Source organism: Maniola jurtina, chromosome 6 (assembly GCF_905333055.1).
Source record: "Maniola jurtina chromosome 6, ilManJurt1.1, whole genome shotgun sequence".
NCBI classification, from domain to species: Eukaryota; Metazoa; Arthropoda; class Insecta; order Lepidoptera; family Nymphalidae; genus Maniola; species Maniola jurtina.
The window spans coordinates 8,552,831-8,568,858 of NC_060034.1; the positions used below are offsets into that span (position 1 = coordinate 8,552,831).

The 16,028-nt window shown below is 37.8% G+C and overlaps 1 protein-coding gene across 1 annotated transcript in view; it reads left to right on the forward strand.

Moving 5' to 3' along the window:
* The first annotated feature begins 6,592 nt into the window (after positions 1-6,592).
* LOC123866168 (paired mesoderm homeobox protein 2B-like) overlaps positions 6,593-16,028 on the forward strand; it is a 34,099-nt gene continuing 24,663 nt past the window's right edge. The window contains exons 1-2 of the mRNA XM_045907560.1: positions 6,593-6,871; positions 15,638-15,834. Coding sequence (XP_045763516.1) covers positions 6,643-6,871; positions 15,638-15,834 — 426 coding nt within the window. The 5' untranslated portion in view covers positions 6,593-6,642. The remainder of the gene's footprint in view (positions 6,872-15,637; positions 15,835-16,028) is intronic.

Here is a 16,028-nt window from a genome sequence, read left to right on the forward strand (position 1 = left end):
TTTTCGTCTTTTAATTTATTACAATTTACAATAATTTATTTTGTACAATTAAGTAGGTATGTACAAAATAAATTATTGTAAAGGACATAGGTGCATATCTGAAAATGAAACATAATTAGTCAATTGAAAAATACATTATGTGACGATAATGGCGATACCTACCTATCAGACGATTCATTTCTATCTCTCACTCGGCATTTTTTACTCGAAATGAAACGTCTGACTCTGAACACAAAATTAACCAAAAGTGACAAAAAACGAGACAATCACTCGAGTGAACTCTAAATGAACCGTCCAAGAACCAACCTAACTCCATGACCCAGGTTGGAATCGAATGATTAGTTTAGAAAATCTGTATTCATGAAACGTCTCCTATCGCTTTCATGATAATTATATCACACATAGTTACCAACTACTTATCACAAGCAGTATCACAGAGTAGGTGGGTACTTTTTACATAAGCAGTATGTTATGGGAGTCGTACCTCTTATGGTATGGGATCGCCGACCACCAACCAATGTAGGTACTCTGTGGCCGACCACCTGCTAGCTTGCGTGGGACTAAAATTAGTTTTTAGTTTGCGCCATCTTTATTTATTTTATCAAAATAAATAAATTATAATAAGACCACACACACCGCTAGATGGCGCTACTACATACTGGTGTGAACCATCACGAAACGAGTGAACCGTCCTGCAAAGAATGTTCTGAACAGGCATTATATGTACCATCTAGTTATGTAGAATGCCAATAGATGGCCCTTTATGTTATTTTGTACAAGTTTTACAAGAGATGGCAATGCAATGAATGCAATAATATAATTTTGGTCTTGCGAACATTTTTCACGTTTTTCCAATGCTGACTCTGCTGACTATAATTCGAACCTAAATAGCTAGGTATGTCTAGTTCACTTTGCCTACGTTTGATTTTTTTTTCTATCCACTTATGAATGGTATCTTAATACCTACCATTGTTTTCAATACCTAATGGTTGGTACAATATTTCTGCAGTACCTACGTAGACCGTACCTATAGCTGTTGTGTACAGACTTTATACAGCAAAACTTATTAGATTAACTAATTATTATTATCTATCGTAAGTAGGCAGGCAATCGTTTAGGGATTCTCATAAAAAATGAATAAAGTACTTAGATAAGTAAGTACGTAACGTAGGTAGCTTTATCGAAAAAAAAATTGATTTTTATGATATAAGTACTAAAGTAGGTAGCAAAATATCACATGAATGTTATCGGTGGTAGTGGGGTTTCGATTCGTTTACTCGCCCCAAAATAAGAAAATATACACGTTTTATTGTAAAATACCTAGGTATAGATACCTACCTGCTTATTCAATTTAAATTTCGCGTCTCGGTCAGGAGGTTTATCTACAATTTTCCCATTTGCACTCGAAAGTCCGATACGACACCAGGGGAGTAAACACACGGAGGTTCAAGGGGGCGGGAGGGTATTTGGGGACTCCGCAAAGCCAGCCGTTCGAAAAAGCCAGGCGAGGAGAGCTCGGGGCGTCGGCGTCGAGGCAAACACACCGTCTCCGGAGAGCCTTCATTAGTTGTTCAAACACCCCGACGGCGGCTACTTTGACAAGCGACAGCACTGTTCGACCTCCGTCTACAGGATTCTTCCCCTTCACTGGTCTAAGGTTAACTAAAGAGCTATCAGAATTATAGGTATATTGTAAATAGATTGGTAGGTATGTACAAGATAGGTACCACCTATATCTACTAACCGCCTCGTTGGTCTAGTGGTTAGAATCATTGAGGTTTCGGGTTTGAATCCCGGGTCGACCCAAAACAGATTTATTTTACTTATACAGTAACTAGATACCTACCTAAAGGCCCATGGCTTCAAAAATCCCGTGGGACCTTAATTAAATAATTTTTAATCCTTAAAATAAAAAATAATGATTCGTCCTCGAGATCCAACTGCCTCTGTAAGTACCTACCAATTTTCGTCAAAATCGGTCAAACTGAGGGGCCTTGAAAAGCTAGTGACAGAAAAATACACTTTCGGATTTATAATATCATCAAGAATAAAGTTGATGAGTTCCGAATAATATCTAGACATAGCTGATAAACAAATGTAGGTAGGTATTAGGTATCTATACCTAGTCTGGCAGGCGTTCGGTCTCGCAGTCGATGATGGCTGCTCATCAATCACTGGCGCAGGTGCTTGTCGGAACCCTCTCTTCGCGGGCTGGTAGCTAATGTAGAGAAAATTCTAAAATGTACCTTCTTACAAACAACACTGTGGATGGACTCACTATACTTGTAGACACCTACCATATTTACCACATTAAACACTGCCTTGTTGAAACATCTGATATTGTATTTACCTACAGACTGCTGTTCAATTCTTAGTAATTTGACAATCTGATTCATGTTATAAAAGGATTCTTAAATCTGGATGAAATCGCAGCATTGCATTAAGGGGTAGATAATAATATGTATATATTTTATCGCAACCATACGAGCCTATTAAAAATGTTGCAACTATCTTACTCTCAATGAACTCTTTTACATTTGTAGCTAAAGAAGTCGGAATTCTTTTTTGTAATGAGAGTATCCGATCTAGCGAAAGATATAAATTACAAAATCCATCGCACAGTTAAGTATATATTTAGCCTGTTGTCTACTCAGTTCAGTTCAGCCTCAGTGAACACTCTCAGAACCTCACTTCCATCGTATGGCGTAGATACCTACCTACTAATTAGTTAGTTACTAGTAATCGTGACTAAAAATGTTTTATACTCAATAATATCCTCTTAAAAGAACACCTAACAAGTGAATTGTAAATCAGAAGCAAAACAAAGAAGTTGTAATAGTATGCTCGAAGCATTGCAACTAATCTGATAATGCGGCGGTTATGGGAGAGGAGAGCGCGTGCGTCTCCTAATTCAATTTGCGCCCCGACGCGACGGAGGCTGAGGCCACATGCCGCCTGCGACCCCATACTATGCTGTTTTTAATTAACGATAACTGAACTATACGTCACACGTCTTAATAGTTAGCCCGTTATACTTAGCGATACTCAAAATATGCATCACCTGATCATAAGATTGTGTTATGTCATAATAAGTATTACGTGTAGGTAAATGCTATGTCGATAGCACTAGTATATGGAATCTGGGGTCAGGAGTTTATGATTATATCAGAATTATTGTAAACTATGTTAATATTTGTCTTAAATAACTTTAAAATAAATAAGCAATAAAGTAAGATAACTTAAGTAACTCATGCCAGTGTTATTTTTGAAATTATTCATTTTTCAAGTCACAAAGCAACCTAAAAGGCTACTGAGAGAAACAAATGGAAAAACAGTTAGCGAAAGTGAAAAACAACGCAGCAGTTGTTTGATTGCAGGTTGCTAAGTGATCACATATTTTACTGGGGACTTGTTTTTCATCCCCTGCTGCCGGATATTGTGAAGTGAATAAAGGAAATCAACAGCATTTATTTTTTACGTCTATGCAATTGATATCTACATTATTTACGAGTAGATTTAGAAAGGCAAACGATTTGAAAAAAAAAAATATTGTGTTTTCTCCGTTGTAAAAACAAGATGACTTTATTCACGTGTTCCCATGTTCAAACTTCAAAGAACATGATTATTGTTTGAAATAGCCCTTCTTTATGTACTAAATTTAGTTCAATGTAAGTAAAAACACCATCACATAGGTATAACACCGTTTTCGTAGTCATAAGGTAGCTTGCAAAGTTGTCGCAATAATTACAATATTACCTATCTACTGATTACGGATACAAAGGTAGCTAAAAAGAAAGCGCCCTAAGTACGATCTAGAAAGTTAACTCCACATCAAACGTGGTTTAGTTGTGTTGTATGTTTACATACATATATACGTACAAAATGCTCTTGTATTTTTAGAAATATATCAAAGAGAAAATAAAAAAGGGAGTAACTGTGTTGCAATTAAGATGAATAATAAATAAAGTGACGGGATGCGTCGCGCGTCCCGCGGGAGCGCGGCGTGCGGCTCGCGAATATTATACGCGTCATTTTCTCACGTACCGTGCGCGGTCGTAGGTACCTACAATATACCTACTCCGTACTATATGCGCAAATAATCTATATCTATACTAATAAATAAAATTGAAGTGTCTGTCTGTAGTTTCGAAATAACTGCTCATATTATGGTTATTTGAACTGTACCATAACTGAATCACACGTTTTTAAAATTTTTGTCTGTCTGGTTGTCTTCGTAACGGCAGAACCGATTTTGACGGGATTTTCACAGACAATTAGAGGATTGACCAGGGACCGACTTTCAAAATAGGAGTTGTGTTTTTCTACCTATGTACACCGAAATCTCCGAGATTTCTGAACCAGTTTGCGTACCTATTTTTTTTAATCGATAGAGGAACTTTGATCCTTTCATAAAAAATTGGATTTCAACTCCTCAATCCTGATGCTGCATGGGACCTCACGACCAAAACTGATGGGATTTAGTAACTGTCGTTTATAAATTGGTTGATATTGAAGGTATCTATTCCAAGTAAAAGACTTTGTCATTGACCTTGAGCTCCTCCTTGACCTCCTCAACCCTGATGCTGTAAGGAATTGCATTCCTATATCCTGGTGATCCCACGGGATTTTTAAAGGATCATCCATTTAAATGTTTTTACGTGGTACAGAAACACGTTGCATCCCGAGGACGGGCTATTACGGATAGGCTACTTTTGTCCCGGGAAATCAAAGTTCCCACGGGATTTTTAAAAACCTAAATCCACGCGGGCGAAGCTGGAATAACAATAATAAGCGAAGCTTTTTCTTCACTAGTACAGCTAGTACTTAATAGTAGGTATATTTCACAGGATACTTAATTGTACAGACTACCTAGAGTAACTGAGTAGGTAGGTACAGAACGATCTAGTGATCCTGAATTACTGTCATCATTATCATTAACTCATCGCTGGCTCACTACTGAGCACGGGTCTCCTCCCTGCAGTGTGAGTAAAGGTTGACCATAGTCTATAGGTACACGCTGGCCAAGTGAGAACTGACAGACTCCACTCCACATACCTTTGAGAACATTATCTCAACATACATTAATAAAAACTGCCATACCCCTTCCCTGATACTCCTTCTCCTATTCCCCTAGCCCGATTCCATCTTAAACTGCATCTTCACTTACCAGCAGGTGAGATTGCACTCAAAGGCTAACTTGAATCTGAGTAAAAAAAATATCTCCATTTTCGCAGCACTAAAGGAATCATCAAGCGCTTTGCTGATTTTTCGGGAATTTGTCCCGCCTCTTGAATATCCCTATATTGAAATCTACCTAGTGGAGAAACCACCGTAAGGAGTTGTTATTTACATGTGCCTGGTTTCAAAAGTTTCTCGCCTACTGTGTCTAGGACGTCAAAATTTTTACTATTGAGTTCTGGGAAAAATTATAGAATTTTGGTTTAGTTCTACTTATAGGTAGATAGGTATTAAGTAGGTACCTACCTAGGTAGTTTGGTAAGAACCGATTAATGTTTTAGGATCTGAAAATATGTTAAATTCATCCAAACCGACTAATACTTATTATAAATACGAAAGTTTGTCTGTCTTTCTGCTAGCTTTTCACGGCCAAGCAGTTTCACCGATTTTGATTATGGTACAGAGTTAGCTTACATCCCAGGGAGGACACAGGCTATTTTTATTTTCCTAGATTCGTAAAGGCCGTAGTTTCCGTTCTGGGAATTGACATGGGCAACTTTTTACCCCGAAAAACCTAAATGCACGGGGATGAAGTCGAAGGCATTATAAAATTAATATTAACTCTACAGTTTATTAAAGTAGGTACGAGATGATTGGACAGGCACAAGGAAGAAACGAAAATATTTCTGTAAGTATATAATTGCCAAGCTTGCCAAGTTAAAATTGACAAAACTCGTAACAAGTAAATTAAGGTAACTGTATACCTAAACATAGCTGAAAATGGTTTCAGTTTGTATTACACAAGCACTGCTCACCGCGGCCGCCCCAAGACAACCATCAATCACACGCACTACGAAACCTTTTTCTGCCACTGAATCCGCCTTAGCATACAAAATAATAAGTTTTAAACCTTGAACATTATAAATTAATAGGTAAGTATTACCTATCATAAAATTGGGTGGCAATAATGATCCGAACCAAATATACCAACGGTCATTCATTAGTCGTTCACCTGGGTCGTTAATTACAAGTTTTTTATTTTCCTCAATGACAAAGAAACTGTCGGCGAAAAGAAAAGTAGACAAGTGTCGTGACATGCACCCTCCAGCGTGCCGCGGCGGGGCGAAGGCGACGGGGCGTCGGGGCGGCACCCCCGGCCGCCGGGCGCGCCCATTGGCCTTCCCGGGGGTGCGGCCCCGCCTCCTCCTCGAGGCTCGCCCTTATTGAATTAGGCTTATCATTCGATTTCAAGTGGGGCGAGCGCGCGGTCCTCCGTGCCGGCAAAAACTATCCTAGCGATCCGATACCATCTGTAATCGGCATAATTCGATATACATTCCGCTCATCCAATTATGTGGCTGTGAGCCTTCGCGAGCTCAGGTTAACGCGTGCCGCGGCGCGTCGCGTCGGGCGGCAGCCGGGTTGTCGGGGCCGATGTCAGCGAGTGCGTCGGGGTAGCTCAGCATGGAGTACGGGTACCTGAGCGGGGCCGGCGGCGGCTTCGACGGCGGCTGCCTGGGCTCGGGCGGCGGCGAGCTGTCGTGGGGCGAGCTGGCGTCGTGCGGGCAGATGTCGCAGGCCGCGTACCGCTACCAGGGCATGCGCTACCAGCCGCCGCCGCCGCAGTGCGCGCGCCCGCAGGACGCCGCCATGAGGAACCACCACATATTCCCGCCCGCGATGAATTTGCAACGTAAGTTACCGACTAATAGTAATCCATGTTATTTTCACACGTTTCATTTAATTCGAGTCATATTTTAATAAAATGCTTACAAAAAATAAAATAACGGAAACGACAAATGTTATTATTATTGAACATTAAGTAACTATTACCTAAAATGAAGAATATAGACAAAAACATTGATCTAAGACAAAAACAAACAAAATAAGAGAAAGAAAAGTAAAATACAAAAGACAGCCTTTATCTATTGCTTAGTACCGATATCTTTGTCAGTTTTATCCTAACGTGAGCATCTTAGAATTAAACTGCGGTTGGTGTACAGACACACACACACCCGCAGCGTGTATAAGTAACACATTATATAAGTCAGTAAGTAACTTTACCATTCACGGAAAGTTCTATAAGAAATAATGGACTGACAATAAAATCCTAAAATGGTAATTTTTTTGTTTATTCACTCAAATCACCTTGTATAAATATTTTTATAGCTCTGGTTTAATAATAGGAGAGGATTTCTCCCATATAAAATATTGGGCAAATCATGAAAAAAAAAAACTACGATAAAAACAGGTTTTACAGATTCCACTCATGTTTTAACGATGTGCTACGCCACGCTACGCAGCGTAGCTCCCGTAGCTTATACTGTAGCAATATGCGTTAACCTTCTTTTCACAGGTTTTCTTTATTTATTTATTGTATGCTAACTAATCTACTGTACACTAATCTGTATTTCATACTAATACATTATATTATTAGCGAGACCAGTGTTTTTGGTGGAACAAGAATATTGTACGAGAACCTAATTTTGATCGCTTTTCAATTATGTGGATTGTGAATTTTTTTTTAGACTAATGTTAGTCAATTGCTTTTACTATACCTGGAAGATTTCTGTAGGTATATCAAATACATTTTCAAAACATTAATGTGAGGAAGCATTAACAGTATTTTTTAATATTTGTCTGTCTGTCTGTCTGCTTCCCGCTGAAACTACTAAACGGATTTGATTGATTGAACGCAATTTAACATACTTATATTTTTACTTTACAATAGGGTTCGTTCTGGACAATGGAAAACTAAATTGTCGATGTTACTTGTACGTTACTACATAACTCCATCAAACAAATAAACCGATTTTAACAATCCTTTTACAACAAATAAACCAGATAGCAGATTGACAGACAAGCTCTTTCTCATTTACAATTAGTATGTATCTTCATGGACTTATTATTATAACGAAGGTATAATTAAGTCTTAAGTAAGGGGCACTAGCTACCTATCACGTTACACCTTTTAACGTGATCTGCTATGGTTTTGTGATATCTTAATGGGCTACACCTTTCTTTCTTACTGAGCTACTTAGTGCAGAAAAGGGAGACGAAATAATATGTCCAAATCAAATGTTATAGAAGTAAAAGTTCTTACACAAAAATCTATCGATGAACCGAAAACCGAAACGGAGGGAGAGGTGCGTTATGTGCTGTTGTTAGGAAGGTAGTTAATTTGACATAAAACATTAAATTGTAATTTTTTTAGTTGATAGACGAAAAGTTAATATTCCTTTTTCTCTAGATTAAATAGATAAGGCAATAGAGAAGACGAGGATTGACGTATTTCTGAAAATGAGATACTCTTCTCTTGTTTAGGTAACAATATATATACCTATGTACTTAGATTTACAAGTGTAAATTAAAAATTTATAACACCCCCGACAAGTGAGGGTTCCAGTAACTAGAAAAGAACTGATAACTTTCAAACGGCTGAACCGATTTTCTTGGATTATAGCTGAGAACACTCTCGATTAAGCCACCTTTCAAACAAAAAAAAACTAAATTAAAATCGGTTCATTAGTTTAGAAGCTACGATACCACAGACAGATATACTTAATCAAACTTATAACACCCCTCTTTTTGGGTCGGGGGTTAAAAACACATGACTACAGAAATAGAATTGGGAAAACTTTTTAACCTGTTATTCCCCTGTAATGGCAAAGTGAAATCGTTTTCATTTGCTGAACAAGTGGCGGATGCGAGATGATGGGGGAGCAAGAACAAGGTTGCGACGTCACGAAACAAAGAGTGGCCTGGGCGGGTGGGGGGTGCGGGGGGGGGGGAGGGGAGCATCCAGCCGCGTGAGCGATTGCGCCCGTAATTGGCGGCGGCGTCCACGCGAATCTTAGAGGGAGGACAGCATTGCGAACCAGTCTTGCTTTTGCCTTGCGGATCTCAGCCTGCGCCTTGTGGACTGTCTCCCCTTCGACTTCGCCTCACACCCGCGAACACCCACGCAACGATAATTCTCTTCACGTAATCTTGAGTAAACCCGCCTTATGCCCGTTAATCACGCAGAAATTAATTACAAGTTTTGCGTATTAATTGTTCTACAATTACAAGAATTATGTTTATGGTTGTGTTGTAATATTTCATTGCTGGTAGCCCGAGATATATTAATAAAGTTTGATAACCATTTTAAGTAGTCCTGTACTTTACATTAAAATCAAGTAATTTTTTAAAGTTTCATCACCGAGTATTTAAGGCAAGAAATTTACCATTATATACTATTTAAAGAGAAAGTTACCTGCTAAACTAAACCTCAAAACAGCTACTCGTTCTAAATAAGTAGGCAGTAAGATTCATTGTAAGCAAAAAATTTCCATTTTTTTTACAAAGAGTGTGTATTTTATAGGTACAAAGCAATGAATTATTTATTTACTGTTAACATAAGTATTTTTATTCTTAGCATACTCATCTAGTCAACAAAATATACTAACTCAATCATTAAGCGAAGCTTACTAACAAGGTTTTCCAGTCCAGGGCATCTCAGAATCCGGGTCTCCAAAACTTGTAGATTGAGCACAATATTCGAAGTATATCGACGGATGTTTATTCGATTTGATTTGTAACGCAGAGGGAAAATTCCAATAGTTGGGTAGGTACCTATCCTAAACCAATATCGCCATTCCTATTCGCGTCGGCGCGCCTTTGCATGCAAGTGGACGGGTTAATTCAATTTGGTGGCACGGAGAGCAATATTTTATCGCATCATGTGATCTGTTCTGTCCCAGTAAGTATAGTATAGTAGAGTGGGTCATAAAAAAGGCAATATCTCACAGTCGAGCTGCGTCGCGAGCCGCGCTCGTAACTTCTACAATGTAACACCACACTCCGCTAGAGATGCTGCTTTTATTTTTGGAAATGGTAATGTGATATGACAATGTGTACTACATACATATAACATAGGTACATGGGTATCCATGGGCTAGTGTTTATTTTTACCATCCATCATCAAAGAGTTTATTAGTTTTAACCACTTTTATACAACTTTTACTCTTAACTAATTAACCATCTTAACTTTATTAGGTAATCTCTTTATTAGGCGTAACTTAATATAGATTGCTGGAGATTGCCCTCGTATGTTATATTTAATTATTATTTAACTATAACATATTATAGTTTCCTCAGTGAGTAGGTACGTTAACCGCTACTATCAACGCCAAAATGATGGTAATCTAATTGCTTCAAACAAGTGTAAATAAAAAATTTATAACACCCCCGACAAGTGAAGGTTACAGTAATAACTAGAAAAGAGCTCAGCTCTTTTCTAAAAAATCGGTTCAGCCGTTTGAAAGTTATCATAACTTTCAAACGGCTGAACCGATTTTTTTGGATTAGGTATGGCTAAGAACACTCTCGATCAAGCCACCTTTCAAACAAAAACAACTAAAATAAAATCGGTTCATTAGTTTAGGAGCTACGATGCCACAGACAGGTACACAGATACACACGTCAAACTTATAACAACCCTCTTTTTGGGTCGGGGGTTAAAAAGGGGTCAATCGCAGATCCAGCGTACCTACTAAGTATGTAAATATCATATTTATAATATCAGTGATTATTCTCTTTACCTATATGGTTTCAGATCTGTATACCTACTTATATATAGATCAGCTTAGTTGAGAATAGAGACCAAAAATTGAATAGGTTAATTGATTGAAATAAACTATGTACCTAATGTAGGTACCTACTTACCCACTGTACTGTATTGATAATATACAAAAATGGAAAGATAGTAATATGTTGTAATCATTCTTATACACCGTTTTACGAGTGCCCACGTCCCGTCGTCGAGAGGAAAATTTAACTTCTGTTTCGGAGTGCCTGTTTTACTGCTGCCATTGCGGGAATTTACCTACATGTTTATTTGCAAATATAACATATATTGGCCTTCTGTATCACTCTTATCTTTTTACAACTTAAGTAGGTACTGTTGTACGAGAATCGGATAAAGTTTAGCATTTACGGTTTAATACCGAGGGCTGCAACTAGTTTTTAAGTAAATACGATAATATAGTTAATTATATTGTAACCAAAATTCTAAAGATACTCCATCTTCCTCTTTGTGTCACTCCCTCATTACTGTGTGACTGTGGCTCGTTTCTGATGGTACCCTCTGGATAATATTTTTCCAACGTAGCCTGTTCTTTACCGTGTGATATGCACAGTAGATGCCAGAGTCAAGTCGAGAGCTTCCTTGATCTGGTCCGCTTAACGTCTTGGACTACGTCAGCGTGGACTCTTTACCTCTTAGCATGAGATTTTCTATACTTGTCGCATCTTTTTTAATTATGTGACCAAATTACTCGAGTTCTAAAGATTATTTGGCCTAAAATGCTTCAAAACCGTACTGTAACACCTATCTGTTATCAGTTTTCACAATAACAAGAGCTTACTTCTTAACACAAATAAACGTGACAAAACAACGGACTCCTATCATTTTTCGGGCAGAAAGCAGTGTAGGCTCGTTTCAGGGCTCCATTAATCCTAACCCTTCCTGCGCAATATGCCGCGATGACGTGCCGACATCGCCTGCATTATGGATGTTGGCGAACTTTGCGCGTGACGCGAGAAAAATGAACCACGGCCGACTGACGGATAGCGAAACGATTTACTCACTCCTTGCCGAAAATATTCTGAATCAGATGCTTTAGTGTAACTTTTCAAGTTAACGTTAACTGTGCGTGAACCATTACTTCATATTAAATGCGAAATTATCTTTGTTTGTTCTTTAGTCACGAAGTAACGGAGCAACTAATCGACGCGATTTTTTGCATGTGTATAGTTAAAATCCTGGATTTTTAAATACCTAAATCCACGCGGAAGAAATCGTGGGCATTGGCTAGCCTTTCATGATTTTCATACAATTTTGCCAGAGTTGTGTTAGTTACATAAAATATTGGTTGTCATTTTTCAAAGTGGCTGCAATCTTTGTTTGCCTGATTTTATCCTACTGGTTTGGATTAGAAATGAGGAAGCAAATCGACTAACCGAGCCGCGCGCCTACGCCATTATGCAAGTTAATTTGAGTTGTTATTTGGAAAGTAGTCGCCCTTCGACTCTACTCTCTCTTCTCTCTCTCTTTTCTCTTCTTGGTCGCTCAACTCTACTGCATATCAAATAACACATTGTTGAAGATATTTTTATGCAGTAGGATCTCGGACTATAAGTTCTCCTTTAAACAATTCATCACAAGATACCCAAGTGTAAATACAGTAGATTCCCGGAGCCCCCTCCAGTCGCTCCGTCTTATAATTAGCGGAACATTGCCGGGTGGAACGGGTGGGACACGGGGGGGTTGGGGGGTTCATGGATCATATCACCTGTGAATTAATCGGCGTCTGACGATTAATTAGCACCACGTGCTCCGCGTAACGAGTTTATACATAAGCCAAGGTATTTGATAAAGATGAGACTGAGCTGTGACTACTTGCTTTGATTTTCTTTTACATAACTAATCCTTGTTTTAATGGTATATGAAAACATCGTGAGGAAACCTGAATATCTAAGAGTTCTCCATAAAGTTCTCAAAGTGTGTGAAGTCTGCAAATCCGCACTTGACTCATACTGAGAAGAGACCTGTGCTCAGTAGTGTACCAGTGATGGGCTGATCATGATGATGATGATGACTAATCCTTAAATATGATAAAATAAAGCCACATCCATAGAATTTGTACGTCTGACACTTTTATCTTAGAAAATACCTACTGTAAGTAAAAATTCAGTTGTCACAAAAAAAGACCTCACATTAGGTAAGTACCTACTTATGTTTTTCTGTGGAAAGACGTCAGCTTGCTGGGGCACAAGCTGTCGTGCTTACGTGCAAGCTGCATGACGCCAGGGGAGTACATCCTCCAGGATAAACATAGTGGGCGTCGCTCAAAAGAGACACCGGCGCACGTTCTTTAAAGTTCCCGGAACCTCTTAATAAGCGCTGAGGATGGCCACTGGGTTTTAGTGGATATAAAAATCCCATATAACCCTATCTCTTCCCAAAGAGATCAGGTATTTTAGGAAGAATTCCTCCTCAGAAATGGCTAAATTTTATACGGTTTTACACATGCCCATTTTCAGGCAATTCATAAAATTCTACCACCAATTCCGAATATTTTCCGTAGACACAGCCAACCCCCAGTAGACATCTATAAAATTATAAAGGTCGCAATAACAATGAGAGCCCCTCGCCTGACCCACGATCTGCAAACTCGAATTAAACGTCATAAGAACAGAAACATCTTGGCGAGATCCTCTTCATTAGGTTTCGCAAATTGCGGGGGGAGGTGCGCGGGCAGTGACATGCTCCCCGTCCCCCGCGCGCTTTCTCCCCCTCTATTAATAATGCAAATGAGACCGCAACTCGCCCAAGAAGCGAGTCTCGATTAATTCCGGTTCATTTGAGGTAATTGTCGCTGCGATGCGGTCTGCGGTTCGCCCGCACGTCCGCACGGCTAATGTCTGAACAGTTTCATGGGATTTTACTTTATGTCTCTGGTAATGGCTAATTGGACATCAACGACTAACCCGTTTTATAGTCGCATGTTTCGTTACTATTCGTCATCAAGTAAAATTCTTGACATACATCGTACAATTAACAATAATCCATGTCCATACTAATATAATGAATTGGAAAATTTGTTTGTCTGACTGTTACCTTTTTACGGTCCATCCATTCACCTATTTAACTGATTTAGACAAAATTTTGTAAAGAGATAGCTTTTATCACGAAGACAGGATAGAGTGATAGTATTTTGTTTCGGAAAATAAAAGAGTTCCTCAAGGTTCCTGTATAGGATTTTTGAAAAACGTACTTTCATGCAAATGAAGTCACCGGTATCATCTCGTTCTGATATCTGTATCAAAACATGGATATAATTTAAATATTATATCTATTAGTGTATATCTATCAGTAAGCATTAAGATTATTATATTATATGAACACTACAAATAATTTGAAATCATTTAGCTTATGCCCAGTTACTCGTAAGAACAACACTTGAATTTGACGGTATTAACGATAAACTGAACGCGTAGCTTGTAGAACAAGTAGTCCAACAAAAGAGTGCATTTCCTTACGTAGCAAGGCGTAGCGGCGTAGCTACGATCGATACCAACACGCGACATGCCACCTCTACGGTTTTTCTATCTTTATATTTGTTTTTATTATTACAGTGTAGTTTTTACACTCAGTAAATATATTTTGATTTTATTTTTTATAAATAACTCATACTAGGAAATCGGAAAAAGTTATAAATTGTAAGCAGTTTTATCTTACCAATAAAAATTTACACATTTTTCATTAATTTACATTAAATATGCCATATAATATATGCATATAACATATGCATTAGTACAGTCATAAAGAACGAAGAAGAACTCTTAAAATAGAAACCCAGTTTCATATTATTTATTAAATTAATTTTATAATTTATTATGTTCGTTATCAAGTACTAAAACTAACTGTAGAAACCAACTGCATAAACTGATTTTATGAAAGTCAAACATATTATAGTTTGAAAATATTAATGAAATACTAAATGAGTAATATAAATTAGACTTATTGTTATTCTGGAAAAAATATGTAGGTACGACCACGGCCCGAAATTCTTACATAATAATGAGAACTCAAAAATACGCTCCTCCTTAATTAAAACGGGAAACAGTATTTACATTTATAAACAGTAGGTACATATACAACGGCGTAGGTATACCATCAGTACCTACTATAGCGAGGGCGTAGTGAGGGGGAGACAAAAATGGCCGCCTTGCCATGTACTTTTTCTCCCATTCACCATAACGGATCAAGTAGATCGCTTTTAGGATATCTCTTAACTTCTATGTAAGTATCAATTAAGTTGATAGTTTTATGCTAACTTAGTTTGATATCAACTATCAACAACACAACAATCGTTAAAACATTCAGTTTAAATACCACAATAAAGGCTCAAGTACATCGCTTTTAGGATTTTATGTTGATCGTTTTATTCCCAAGCTAATCTATTTATTTATTTAATTTAAACATCTTTATTGCTTGATACCTAAACTATGACAAAGAATAAAAAATATAGGATAGGAGGATTTAAAAACAGTCTTGGGATTTAGTTTGCTTCCTTCATATCTTTCAAATTCTTTAGTGGTAGGTAATAGTACTAATAGTAGTAATAATAATTATTTTTATTACCAATTCAATTGCCCTAGTTTCTGAAAGGTGGCCTCACTAAGTATTGATATCATGAAATATTATCGACCTATCAGAACATTGTTTGAGAGCCACTCTATTATATTTTATTGGTAAAAACTTGAATAAACATCTCGTTTGATTTTTTGAAAATGACACTAAAACGAGATCTATCTCATTTTAGTGTGATTTTATTTATACTAAATACAGTGAATTTATTCCAAAAAATAATTTGATACATACTGATCTATCGAAACTTTTCTTTTGTTTCAGCTGGTCTTCCATACAAAGTGTATGGTGGGCACGAAGGCTCACTAACGGAAAAGCGCAAACAGCGAAGGATTCGGACAACCTTTACTTCGGCGCAACTCAAAGAGTTAGAAAGAGCATTCCAAGAGACGCATTACCCCGACATCTACACGAGAGAAGAAATAGCTATGAAAATTGATCTCACTGAAGCTAGAGTACAGGTAAGCTCCATTATTAGAAACTAGTGACCAGCCCTGGCTTAGCACGGGTAGCTGAGCTTGAGGGAAATTATTTTACTATAGATTGTTTTCGTGTACCTAACTATATCTATTTACGCAAAGCTCGCCATCAAAGCTCTCAGATGAGATATTTCTTATTAATTCATAATTGTGAATGAAATAATTTTGCTAAATTA